Source organism: Pelobates fuscus, chromosome 3, assembly GCF_036172605.1.
Source record: "Pelobates fuscus isolate aPelFus1 chromosome 3, aPelFus1.pri, whole genome shotgun sequence".
NCBI lineage: Eukaryota > Metazoa > Chordata > Amphibia > Anura > Pelobatidae > Pelobates > Pelobates fuscus.
In genome coordinates, this window is record NC_086319.1 from 221739261 (window position 1) to 221752877 (window position 13617).

The following is a 13617-nucleotide window of genomic DNA, read 5'->3' on the forward strand; positions in this document are numbered from 1 at the left end:
CCTGCAGATTGGAAGGGGGGAGTGCTTGTACCACCCAGGCACTCCCCCCTGTGGTCAATTACCCAATCTGCAGGAGGTGATCACAGTGACAGGCAGTCACTGTGATCACTGATCCTGTGTGTCAGCCAGTGATGTGAAATCACTGGCTGACACTGTCTCTGCCCCTCTCCTGTGAAAAAAATAAAATGTTGGTTAAAAAAAAAAATTAAAAAAAATTACAGTTACAAATAAAATATACTTAGATTATATATATATATATATATATATATATATATATATATATATATATATATATATATATATATATACACATACACACACACTTACACATACACGAAGTGTATTTAAATATTAATATATATGTATATATATATATATATATATTAATATCAAATTACACGTAGACTGATACTGATTAAATATATATATAATTATTGTTATATATATTTATATATAATTAAAAAAAATATATATGTAAATACGTAAAAAAATAAAATTTAAAAAATAGTTAAAAATAAATAATTAAAAAATATATAGATGTGTTATTTCGTTCTAACTGTATTGTGATATTAATATATATATACTTATATCAAAATACACGTAGAACGAAATAATATATCTATATACATAAATATATATGTATATATCACTATATCACTATATCACTATATCTATCTATCTATTCTTTCTATCTATTCTATCTATTCTTTCTATCCTTTCTATCTATTCTATCTATTCTTTCTATCTATTCTTTCTATCCTTTCTATCTATTCTATCTATTCTTTCTATCTATTCTATCTATTCTATCTATTCTATCTATTCTATCTATTCTATCTATCTATTCTATCTATCTATTCTATCTATCTATTCTATCTATCTATTCTATCTATCTATTCTATCTATCTATTCTATCTATCTATTCTATCTATCTATTCTATCTATCTATTCTATCTATCTATTCTATCTATCTATTCTATCTATCTATTCTATCTATCTATTCTATGTATCCTAATTAATTACAATTAGCGGGACCTGCCCGACAACCCATGCCGAAAGTATAGGGAATTTTATTTGCTATCACTATATTTAACCCTATAACTTTCCAAGACACCATAAAACCTGTACATGGGGGGTACTGTTTTACTCGGGAGACTTCGCTGAACACAGATATTAGTGTTTCAAAACAGTAAAATGTATTACAACGATGATATCGCCAGTAAAAGTGACGTTTTCTGCATTTTTCACGCACAAACAGCACTTACACGGACTATATTATTGCTGCAATACTTTTTAATGTTTTGAAATACAAATATTTGTGTTGAGCGAAGTCTCCCGTGTACAACAGTACCCCACATGTACAGGTTTTATGGTGTTTTCAAAAGTTACAGCGTCAAATATAAGGCTTGTGTTTCATTTTTTTCACATTAAAATTCGCCAGATTGCTTACGTTGCCTTTGTGACCCTATGGTAGCCCAAGAATGAAAATTACCCCTATGATGGCATACCATTTGCAATAGTAGACAACCCCAGGTATTGCAAATGGGATATGTCCAGACTTTTTTTAGTAGCCACTTAGTCACAAACACTGGCCAAAATTGGCATTTTTTGCATTTTTCACACACAATCAAATACTAACGCTAACTTTGGCCAGTGTTTGTGACCAAATGGCTACTAAAAAAGACTGGACATATACCCCATTTGCAATACCTTGGGTTGTCTACTATTGCAAATGGTATGCCATTATGGGTGTAAATTTAATTCCTGGGCTACTATACAGTCTCAAAGGCAACGTAACCAATCTGGCGAATTTCAATTTCAAATGTAAAACGCTATATTTGTCCCTGTAACTTCCCAAAACACCATAAAACCTGCACATAGGGGGTACTGTTTTACACGTGAGACATCGCTGAAAACAAATATGTGTATTGTATTGCAGTAAAAGCAAACAGTATTTTGACATGCACAGTTAAAATGTCACATAGAACTAAAAAAAAATCAAAAATTCTTTTTTTTCTCCCATTTTTTTTATATTTTTTTTATATTAAATTATGTTCCATACCTAAATATTTGATGTTAAATGAAAGCCCTGTTTCCCCTGAATAAAATGATATATAATAAGGGGGGATGCATTTAATATGAAAGAGGTGAATTACGGTTGGACAGACATATAGCGCAAATGCCAGGTTTTGTTAACGTTTTGTTCTGTTCACAACTTGTATATTTGGCTGCGGTCTTAAGGGGTTAAGCAGCTTTAATGGATAGCGCAACATTTTGACCTGTACCAAGCTTGACAAAGACCTGGGTACAGGAGGTATCCATAATCAGATAATCTGTGCCTGGGAGATAATTGGATCAGGAACTGTACTAATCTAATCCAATTATCTCCAAGCACAGAAAAAAAAACATACATTTATACAAACCCCCAAAATACCGTAAAACACACACAACCCCCACAATTGCTACATCCCCTGATCTGGGTGACCAACATATCCAAAAATCAGTTCAGGGAATCATGAATTTCCTGGAAGTGTTATTTTTGTCTGACCGTCCACATGGTCCTATGCCCAAAACAGTTCCAGGAAATCAGGGCTAACGGTCGGTCTCTCGGTCTGGAGTACCAATGTACATAACTCACATGAACAGCCTTTTTTTTTGTTTGTTTTTGTTTCAAGAAATGGTGCACATACAAACCATGGCATAACATTAGTATAGGATAAACATTGCAGGTTGTACATACAAGTCAACATTGGTACAAGCCTCTCTTTACTACACATCCGGTATGCCTTCATTATTAACATGGAACATATATTTGGTGCATACCTATTAGTGACTGTTCAGCCGGGTTAACCTCTGTGGGGTCTATAACTAACATTGTGTAGAACAGTAGATCTGCATTCTGTGGCTTGTAGTTCGCGTTTGGAAGCACCCTGTTGGGGTAAGAGGTTCCCTAGTCTGGATTTAGGATGATTAGTTGCTATTTGCACAGGGAAACTGGGTAACGTTGGGTTAAGAGGTCACTCCAGGCAGCCCTTTTTACTCGCCTCGTTCCAACGCTGGGAGCCTCGTGAAGCCGCGCCCCCTATTTCGTCAAAATGACGAAATAGGCGGGCGCGAGCAGGGAGCAATCAGACGCTTCCATTCAGAAGCGTCATTGCTCCCTTGTGCGCATGCGCGGCTTTGCCGAAAATGCGCACATACTTCATAGGGAGGCATTCATGCCTCCCTATGAAGTCCTGAGCGCACTACCGCGTGTGCTCAGACAGCTGACGGCTCAGCTCGCGGTCTTTGCCCGCCCCCTCTCCTCTGCTGACAGGCAGGAGAGAGAAGGCGCGCACACAGTGCCTTCTCTCTCCTGCACACGTCAGAAAATACGTCTGATGTGTACATGGTGTTTTTAGGGCCATACATGATAGGAAGTCCCTCTGGTGGCCGTCTAAGTGACGGCCACTGGAGGTATTCCTATCAATCAATGTTCTCTGAAAATACGGTGTTTACATTAGATTGCCTGCAGGGAGCTGTAGATCTCACCTGAACAACTACATTAAGCTGTAGTTGTTCAGGTGTCTATAGTGTCCCTTTATTGCTCTGCTGTGTCGTGCAGTGTCACTGCCTCTGTGCTCTTTGCAATTCAGTGTGGAGGAGCCCTTGCCCCCTAATGCATACTTAGGTCAGTGGTCTTGTCGTCAGCGCGATAGGTGAGCCAGCTGTGCCATCTTGTCTTGTGTTCCTGCTCCAGCCCCCTCCCTCTCAGTGACATCTGCTCATATAGGCATATATTGTGTAACCTCTGTGAGATCTCCTCCGAGGTCTGGAGTGTAGTGCTTTTCCAGTGGGAGGCTATGATGACCTTTAAAAGTGCATTGGGCAAGGTATATTCCCTGGCCCAGAGGCAAGAGGATGGACAGCAGGCCCCTCCAAGAACCCGTGACGATGTTTAGTTAGTCACACCCTGCATGTGTATATGTAGCAGTGATGTCTATTTTTTTTTTTTTTTTTTATGAGCAGTGTCTACAATTGGCCCTTATGCTCTGCTGAAGACTTGCGTCTATCTTCTGTCCGTACTCCCACCTCTGATGCTCGCCTTCAAGACTTCTCGAGGGCTGCACTGTTCCTGTCGAACTCGCTTCCCTTCTCCGTTAGATGCTCAACCAGTCTCCACTCCTTCAAAAAAAATAATTAAAAACCCACTTCTTCATAAAAGCGGATCAATTAAACTGTTATTAGCTCCCGACTGATTCCTCTCTTGCAACTGTCATTAGTCTAATACTATCCTTACCTTTACCCCACTCTCTCTAGAATGTAAGCTCATTGAGCAGGGCCCTCAACCCCTCTGTTCCTGTGTGTCCAACTTGTCTGGTTACAACTACATGTCCGTCCACCCATCGTTGGTAACCTCTGATTTATGATCTCCCAATCATTGTGACAATATTAATCGCTTTTATCCTTCGTGGCAAACACATATTTTGTATTGGGTCAATTTAGCTGTTATAGGAAACCAAAAATGAAATATGTTGCTGTTTTTATTGGCTCACCTGCCCTAATGTTAAACTGTATTTATACTTGCAATTTGAAGTCTGATAACTAGGGAACATACTTGCCGTATCATACAGTATAAATTAGTTAGTGTCTTCACAAAAGAGACTAAAGTTCAGAGCAAACTACATTCTCTCTTTTATTCAGCAAGGTCAATATTGTAACAGTGTTGCAGGAAAATAGAAACATTATTCCACTAACAAGAAAATGGATTGAAGAAAAAAATTACATAAATTACAGCTTTTATATTGTCTTCTTGGTATGCCTACGTACCAGTGATGTCATCCGTAGTGTACATAATTTCACCATTTTAGAAAGGGACTGTCCCATTTCCTCTTATGACACTAGCTTGACAATGTTCAACCATTTTGTAACTTGATGATTTGGTGTTACTGTAGGTGATGGTCTCGTCTTCCATAGTTCCTCATGGGGTCTCCTGTTGTAGCAGTCAGGCAGGACTAGGTTCACGCTTAAGTTGTCAAAATATATAATAATGTCACATTTTACGTTATACATCCATATTGTCTCATTCAGTAATCATTTATATCATTCTTAAATATTCAGACTGGTGGTATTCCCTTACATTAAGGGAACATTACTTATGTAGATCCTGAATCTTATTTAGTTCAATATTAATTAGAATGCCTGGTCTGTATATTAGTCTAATTAATTTTGATTTTAAACCAAATAGTATGCATATCAATTAACATGGTCTTAATATGTGATACTCATTCAGCTTTAATCAACTATGCTTATATAAATGAACATAACACAATAAAAGTTAATATTATATTAACCCCTTCAGGACGGAGTCTATAGTGCACGTTCTGATCAAAACAAAACGTAAACAAAAACTGGAATTTGCGCTATGTCTGTAGTTCCCCTCTTTCATATTATATGCACCCACACTTATTATATATCATTTTGTTCAGGAGAAACAGGGCTTTAATTTATCATTAACTATTCATATATGGAACATAATTCATTATGAATAATTTTTTTTACAAATGTGAGAAAATAAGATTTTTTTTAAAAATGTTTATTTCCGCCTGACATGTTAGCTGAGCATGTCATAATACTGTTAGGTTTTACTGCACAAAAATGCACATATTTGTAATCAGCAATGTCTCACGAGTACAACAGTACCCCCCACTAACAGGTTTTATGGTGTTTTGGAAAGTTACAGGGTCAAATATAGAATGTTCCATTTTCAAATAGAAATTTGCCAGATTGGTAATGTTACCTTTTGAGACGGTGTGGTAGCCCAGGAATGAGAATTACCCCCAAAGTGGCATAACATTTGAAAAAGTAGACAACCAAAGGTATTGAAAGTGAGGTATGTTTAGTCTTTTTTGAGGAGGAGGAGGAGGAGGAGGAGGAGGAGGAGGAGGAGGAGGAGGAGGAGGAGGAGGAGGAGGAGGAGGAGGAGGAGGAGGAGGAGGAGGAGGAGGAGGAGGAGGAGGAGGAGGAGGAGGAGGAGGAGGAGGAGGAGGAGGAGGAGGAGGAGGAGGAGGAGGAGGAGGAGGAGGAGGAGGAGGAGGAGGAGGAGGAGGAGGAGGAGGAGGAGGAGGAGGAGGAGGAGGAGGAGGAGGAGGAGGAGGAGGAGGAGGAGGAGGAGGAGGAGGAGGAGGAGGAGGAGGAGGAGGAGGAGGAGGAGGAGGAGGAGGAGGAGGAGGAGGAGGAGGAGGAGGAGGAGGAGGAGGAGGAGGAGGAGGAGGAGGAGGAGGAGGAGGAGGAGGAGGAGGAGGAGGAGGAGGAGGAGGAGGAGGAGGAGGAGGAGGAGGAGGAGGAGGAGGAGGAGGAGGAGGAGGAGGAGGAGGAGGAGGAGGAGGAGGAGGAGGAGGAGGAGGAGGAGGAGGAGGAGGAGGAGGAGGAGGAGGAGGAGGAGGAGAGAGGAGGAGGAGGAGGAGGAGGAGGAGGAGGAGGAGGAGGAGGAGGAGGAGGAGGAGGAGGAGGAGGAGGAGGAGGAGGAGGAGGAGGAGGAGGAGGAGGAGGAGGAGGAGGAGGAGGAGGAGGAGGAGGAGGAGGAGGAGGAGGAGGAGGAGGAGGAGGAGGAGGAGGAGGAGGAGGAGGAGGAGGAGGAGGAGGAGGAGGAGGAGGAGGAGGAGGAGGAGGAGGAGGAGGAGGAGGAGGAGGAGGAGGAGGAGGAGGAGGAGGAGGAGGAGGAGGAGGAGGAGGAGGAGGAGGAGGAGGAGGAGGAGGAGGAGGAGGAGGAGGAGGAGGAGGAGGAGGAGGAGGAGGAGGAGGAGGAGGAGGAGGAGGAGGAGGAGGAGGAGGAGGAGGAGGAGGAGGAGGAGGAGGAGGAGGAGGAGGAGGAGGAGGAGGAGGAGGAGGAGGAGGAGGAGGAGGAGGAGGAGGAGGAGGAGGAGGAGGAGGAGGAGGAGGAGGAGGAGGAGGAGGAGGAGGAGGAGGAGGAGGAGGAGGAGGAGGAGGAGGAGGAGGAGGAGGAGGAGGAGGAGGAGGAGGAGGAGGAGGAGGAGGAGGAGGAGGAGGAGGAGGAGGAGGAGGAGGAGGAGGAGGAGGAGGAGGAGGAGAGGAGGAGGAGGAGGAGGAGGAGGAGGAGGAGGAGGAGGAGGAGGAGGAGGAGGAGGAGGAGGAGGAGGAGGAGGAGGAGGGAGGAGGAGGAGGAGGAGGAGGAGGAGGAGGAGGAGGAGGAGGAGGAGGAGGAGGAGGAGGAGGAGGAGGAGGAGGAGGAGGAGGAGGAGGAGGAGGAGGAGGAGGAGGAGGAGGAGGAGGAGGAGGAGGAGGAGGAGGAGGAGGAGGAGGAGGAGGAGGAGGAGGAGGAGGAGGAGGAGGAGGAGGAGGAGGAGGAGGAGGAGGAGGAGGAGGAGGAGGAGGAGGAGGAGGAGGAGGAGGAGGAGGAGGAGGAGGAGGAGGAGGAGGAGGAGGGGAGGAGGAGGAGGAGGAGGAGGAGGAGGAGGAGGAGGAGGAGGAGGAGGAGGAGGAGGAGGAGGAGGAGGAGGAGGAGGAGGAGGAGGAGGAGGAGGAGGAGGAGGAGGAGGAGGAGGAGGAGGAGGAGGAGGAGGAGGTGGAGGAGGAGGAGGAGGAGGAGGAGGAGGAGGAGGAGGAGGAGGAGGAGGAGGAGGAGGAGGAGGAGGAGGAGGAGGAGGAGGGGAGGAGGAGGAGGAGGAGGAGGAGGAGGAGGAGGAGGAGGAGGAGGAGGAGGAGGAGGAGGAGGAGGAGGAGGAGGAGGAGGAGGAGGAGGAGGAGGAGGAGGAGGAGGAGGAGGAGGAGGAGGAGGAGGAGGAGGAGGAGGAGGAGGAGGAGGAGGAGGAGGAGGAGGAGGAGGAGGAGGAGGAGGAGGAGGAGGAGGAGGAGGAGGAGGAGGAGGAGGAGGAGGAGGAGGAGGAGGAGGAGGAGGAGGAGGAGGAGGAGGAGGAGGAGGAGGAGGAGGAGGAGGAGGAGGAGGAGGAGGAGGAGGAGGAGGAGGAGGAGGAGGAGGAGGAGGAGGAGGAGGAGGAGGAGGAGGAGGAGGAGGAGGAGGAGGAGGAGGAGGAGGAGGAGGAGGAGGAGGAGGAGGAGGAGGAGGAGGAGGAGGAGGAGGAGGAGGAGGAGGAGGAGGAGGAGGAGGAGGAGGAGGAGGAGGAGGAGGAGGAGGATTCTCTGAAACTGCTATGTTTATAAAAAAAAAAAAAAGTGTTGACCAGGCACCCAGACCACTTCATTAAGCTGAAGTGGTCTGGGTGCCTATAGTGGTCCTTTAACATCTGCTCTCATGGAAATGATTCACACCTCCTGACACACAGTAGTAAAAAGGGTGTGTCAGAAGCAATTTCGGAGCAATATGAAAACTCAGATTCAGGCTTAACAAAGTTTGGAATTCTCCATATTAAATCCAACATGAATAGGTTCAAATTTGCCTTTTTGTAAAGGCTTAACTAATTTCTGGACCACATATATGTGTGCATAAGGGTATTTTGCTTCACAATAATAAATACCATAAAACAGGGCTAAATGTTGTTTGTTTTGTCTTGTGTGGAGGGTCCCTAACTGCCTGTTTATCAGGTTGGTTGGTGTTGTTATGTTCAAGGTAGAGTTGATTGAGATAATCATAAACACGGTGGACAATTTCTAATTCAGACCTGCTGTTTAATTCAAGTATCCTGCATAAAATAATGTAGACATTAGTCAGTATCAGGTTATTCAAAGTGACTTTCACAGTTTAAGCAAAAATACATGACATGCAGGTTTATTCACTAAAGTGAGAATTGCTATGAATTCAGAAGTTTGCAATGACCTCCAAACTGGCATGAAACGAGACCTAACTGTGAGCTATTTTCCTTGACTGTGCCAAGGCCTTTGAAACAGCAGACCACGATATTCTATTGCAAAAACTTAAAATCTCAGATGTTGGGAAAAATCTGCTAGCCTAGTTTCAATCATGTATATTGGACCGATCACAATATGTGTCCATTTCTGACCGTGACTCACTCCCTTTCCCAGTCACGTGTGGTGTTCCCCAAGGCTCCATACCCAGCCCCCTACTATTCACATTATTCATATATAACCTGCCTAACGTCTGTAACGCCTCAGCTGTACACATGTACGCAGATAACACCGTAATCTATGCTAGCAAACCAAATCTACCGCAGTTTGAGACTGCTCCAAGATCCGTTCAGAGGTAAAAAAAAAAAGTGGATCTCAAAAATAAACTTTTCCTAAACACAAACTTGTCACAATGATCTGTGGAACAGTATCTACATTACAAAATTCCTATGCATTAGAACAAAATCAAATAACACACTGACCACAGTCTGTTCTTTCAAATACTTGGGTATGTTGCTAGACCCCAATCTATCTTTTGGCCAACACATTAAAAAACCTGCACCATAATCTTACTACACTGTATAACTCATTCTGCCGCTCTGTGGTACCGTGTAATAAAATGACCCACCATTGTGACAAGTTAAAAGAAGAACTTAACTGGCTATCACTGGAATCCAGACACCCTTCATCTTTCCAGCCTTCTGTTTAAGAGCTTTTCGGAGAGGCTCCCACCCACCTGTCACGGGAGTCTTACCCCAACACGTAGGAAAGAGGAATATCACAAAAGGTGGATCCGAAAGACGTATTACCGAGCCTTAGAATGGCCGGACTTAACTTATTAATATAGCGAGAATCAAGGTCAAGAATAGATCAATGTCAGGGATACAAAAATACACTGTCAGCCTGATCAGGATACCAGAAATCACAAGTCCAATACGAAGCCATGGTCAAACACAGGAAATCACAAGGGAATCTCTAGAAGCACTAAACGAGGAACAAGAATCCACAATAGGGCAACGAATAGGGGCCAAAGCAAGCCTTAAATAGGCTTACCAGTGTACTGATTGGTCCACGTCATCATTGCGACTCAAAATAGATTAGAATCGCAATGATGACGTGGTCACTTTAAGAACAGGCATGATGTCACACCTACACTCTATATAAGGATGTAATGCCGCGCGGATTGGCTGGACTGCGCGGCAGGAGGAAGTGAGTGCACTAGAGTATGCTGTGCAGTCGGACCACCCGGCAGGAGGAGGGCTGCACGGCTCGAGGGAGGTGAGTACCCTTCAGATTGCCACACAGCCGTTTGGCAGAAGGAGGGCTGCGCGGCTCAAGGGAGGTAAGTAAGTACATGCCACACCACCTAGCCAGAATGCTCTAACTGGTTGTTCCCATCTCCTATAACCTCTGACCCAGTACCTGCACTTTATTTAGTATACCACAAGACAAAAAAAAAAGCGTCTCGATTTCTCATTTTCCTACAGAGCACAGCATTTATAACATCCAGGACATTTTCAAATCTACCCCCAGCCTAAATCTTTTAAGAGATCCCTCTCTACATATCTCAAAACAGAATGCACCTGTAATCATGGTTGATTATATTTCTTACCTGTTCTGTGTTAAAGTTATATATGTGTTGTGTAGCAATATTATTTTGTATTTTTAGTATTCTATTTTGTATCGATGCAGTGTTAAGGGAACCAGGACATACTTGAAAATGAGAAATCTCAATGTATCCTTCCTGGTAAACTATTTTATGAATAAATATCACAATGTAGGCCATATTAGCTAAATTAGAAAAATTATCTCTTTCTGTTTCTAGTTTGGCTATTTTTGCTTTGAATTTGAAATTCACTTTGAATTGTGAGCAGTTCTTAAAATGTTATCATAAGAATTATGCATTGAAGAGATGTCTGTGACTGTTAACATTGTCAATTAAGTGTGCCAAAAAACGGTCCAGGTCAGTATCCCCATTGGGATAGAATTGGAGAGTGCCTAAATCCTGGATTGTTGGTGCTTTGAATTTACAGTGCATATTGAACTGAAGTGGAACTGGGAATATAAATTGCTTTTCAGACAAGTGGTTTCAAAACTAGTCCTCAAGGCACGCCTACCAGTCCAGGATTTAGGGATTAAGCAGTTCTGTTGAGATGTTTTTTTTTTTTTTTTGTTTTTTTTAACTTTTTTTAAACCCCTTAGACACAAATGGACAAATCCTGGACAGGTAGGCGTGCCTTGAGAACTTGTTTGGAAACCACGGCTTTAGACTATTCTGTTAGGTGAAACTTTCATAGCTCTCTTAAAAAAACATTCCATCTATACACTGTGCTAGCAGTATTGTTAGAAAATGTATAGATTGGGAGAAAATTTTATTAAAAATAGTTATTTATTTTCTACCAACCTGTCTTTCAGGTCCCCTACAGACAACCTATGCCAAGAAATTGATAGCAGAAGACTCCTCCCACAGAAAGTCCCCCCTACTCTCCACCCATAGCAACCAGAGCACTTGCCCTGTGGTTGCTATGGTAACTTGCTTGCAATGCTAGCTAGGGAGTATAGGAATTGAGTGATTTGACATCACTCCGTTCAAACGTTGGCAACAAAGCCAGGGTGTTGGTGCCATGAAGTAGACTTGCCCTGCTTAGGGAAGTGTCCACAAGCAGGGTAAATCAACAAAGAACTAAGGAGGCGTGTGTGTAATCCCACTTCTGTAAGGAGCTTGCTGCACATACGCATTATGTTCCTCCTGCCGGCTGATGTCAGTGGAGGAGCGGAGGTGGAGCCTGACCTAGCGCAGAGGAACATTGATGCTGGAATTAGGTAACACCGCCGAGGGAGGGGCATTGCAGGTTACTATAGTGCTAGGGAAACAACTTTGTATTCCTAGCAATATAGTTTCCCTTTAATATTTACAGCAACCCTCTAATTTGTCTGTTAACCTTTTTGCAGTGGAGGATGCTGGTTGATTCCTAGGTGGGAATGGCTCTGTTCTGGTGGCAAAGGCCGCACAAATGTGCCAGAAAGATGCAGTTTGTCATGTTGTATACATCCATTGCTTTGAATGAATGCATAACATGAGAGTGCAAGAGAGGAATGAAGCTGTCTCTCTAACCATAACAGGCAAAGTCCACTTACTCATTCCCAGCCTGTGGGAGCTGGTGAGGGGAATTTATTATATTTTTTTCCCTAAGTGGGAGGAAAATTCCCACGCTCAAGGTCCTGTTTTTTGTGTCCTCCTGAAGCTTAATTTTATATTCTAAATAGTTCCATATGGAGTGCCTTTCATTTTACCTCTAACTGTGCTCATCCAAAGTACCTCAACCATCCCACTTGCCATGGGATCAGGGCTCAAAGAATATGTCATTAACTGGTCTCTAAAGTAAATATATTGTATATTGTTTCTATGTTGAATATGTTTTGTGAATAAACAGAAAGTGTGGAATATTCCATTGGTTTGTATTGTGATTGCAACACTAGGTCCTCATCCCATATTCACACCCACAGTGATATTGAGCTTGAACAAGTTTTACAGTCTGTACAGTCCTCTTAACAGTTATGAAAATTGCATCTATATGGAGCTTTGAAACAAAACAAAAAATGTTTTACCTTTGCTTTTCAAGGCTACTATTGCATTTCTAAATGTTCGAAAAAATACATCTACTAAACTTAATAGTCAGTTGGAGGGAGTTCTTATTGCTTGACCATATACTGTGCCATTGTCCACATACATATTTGTTTAAGTTTGGTAATGATATTCCAATAAAGAATAGAAAATACTATTTTTCTCAGTGGGTGGCCAATTACAGACTGAATGCACCAGCTTACATTCTCTGTGTTATCGACCACCCGGCATAATACTCCTCATACTGCGGCAACAATGAGGAAGGCACCAGGGGACCAATGTGGAAAACTTGTTTAACCCCTGTAGGTAAAAGGGTGCGAGACATTACGGCCTTTGTAACCACTTCAGTGAGCTGGAGTTCTTATGGGCTAGGAGTGTTACTTTGGAACATGATGATGCACTACTGTGGCAAGAATGATTTAATATTTTTTTCTTTTATGAAGGTCACACATTACAAGCAATATCCTCCAAATACAAGCAAAGTATATTCTTATTTTGAGTGTCGGGAAAGGAGGACTGAAGAGACCAAAGTAAGGAAGGTTAAATATGAAGAAACTGTCTTTTACGGACTGCAGTACATTCTGAAGAAATATTTGAAAGGTATTTTGGCTTTTCCGTTTGAAAATAAAATATTCGCTAAAAAGCATTGAAAGCAAGTGCTTGAGTTGTTTAACAGATTTAAAAAAAAATAATAATAATTAAATAAATGGGTCACTCCCTGTCAAAATTCATACTCATGATGTGCTACTGCAAGTGTTGCCAAAATAATATGCAACAGATATAGTGCATGTGTATTGTTTTAGTTCTATTTCTTTATTTTAGTTGAACTTGTTGTCTTATTCATTTTTGCACATGTAGGAACTATATGTGGTGGTATTCAGGAGGACCAGGGGAGCATCATGGGTAAATTATACTTGCCTGATGATGTGCAAACATTAGCTCCTGGAGCATCATCTGCCCAGAGCCAACATCAGTGTTGTATAAGAGAAATGTTTTAAGTCTATGGGGGCTCTCAAGATACCTTAGGAGCCTCGATAGATATTGTCTCACGATGAACAAGACAATACCTTATTCCCACAGTCCTGGATAACCGCGGAAAGAGTTGATTGACTGAACTTAATGGCAGTCACTCTGCCTTTTGTCAAGTTTTGTCAACTTGAGAGTTTACCATAAGGCAAAATAGTCTCTACTTT

General features: G+C 43.0%; 1 protein-coding gene across 1 annotated transcript in view; it reads left to right on the top strand.

Moving 5' to 3' along the window:
- NAMPT (nicotinamide phosphoribosyltransferase) overlaps positions 1 to 13617 on the top strand; it is a 65403-nt gene that overhangs the window by 4902 nt on the left and 46884 nt on the right. Inside the window, exon 2 of the mRNA XM_063448113.1 lies at positions 12868 to 13024. Coding sequence (XP_063304183.1) covers positions 12868 to 13024 — 157 coding nt within the window. The remainder of the gene's footprint in view (positions 1 to 12867; positions 13025 to 13617) is intronic.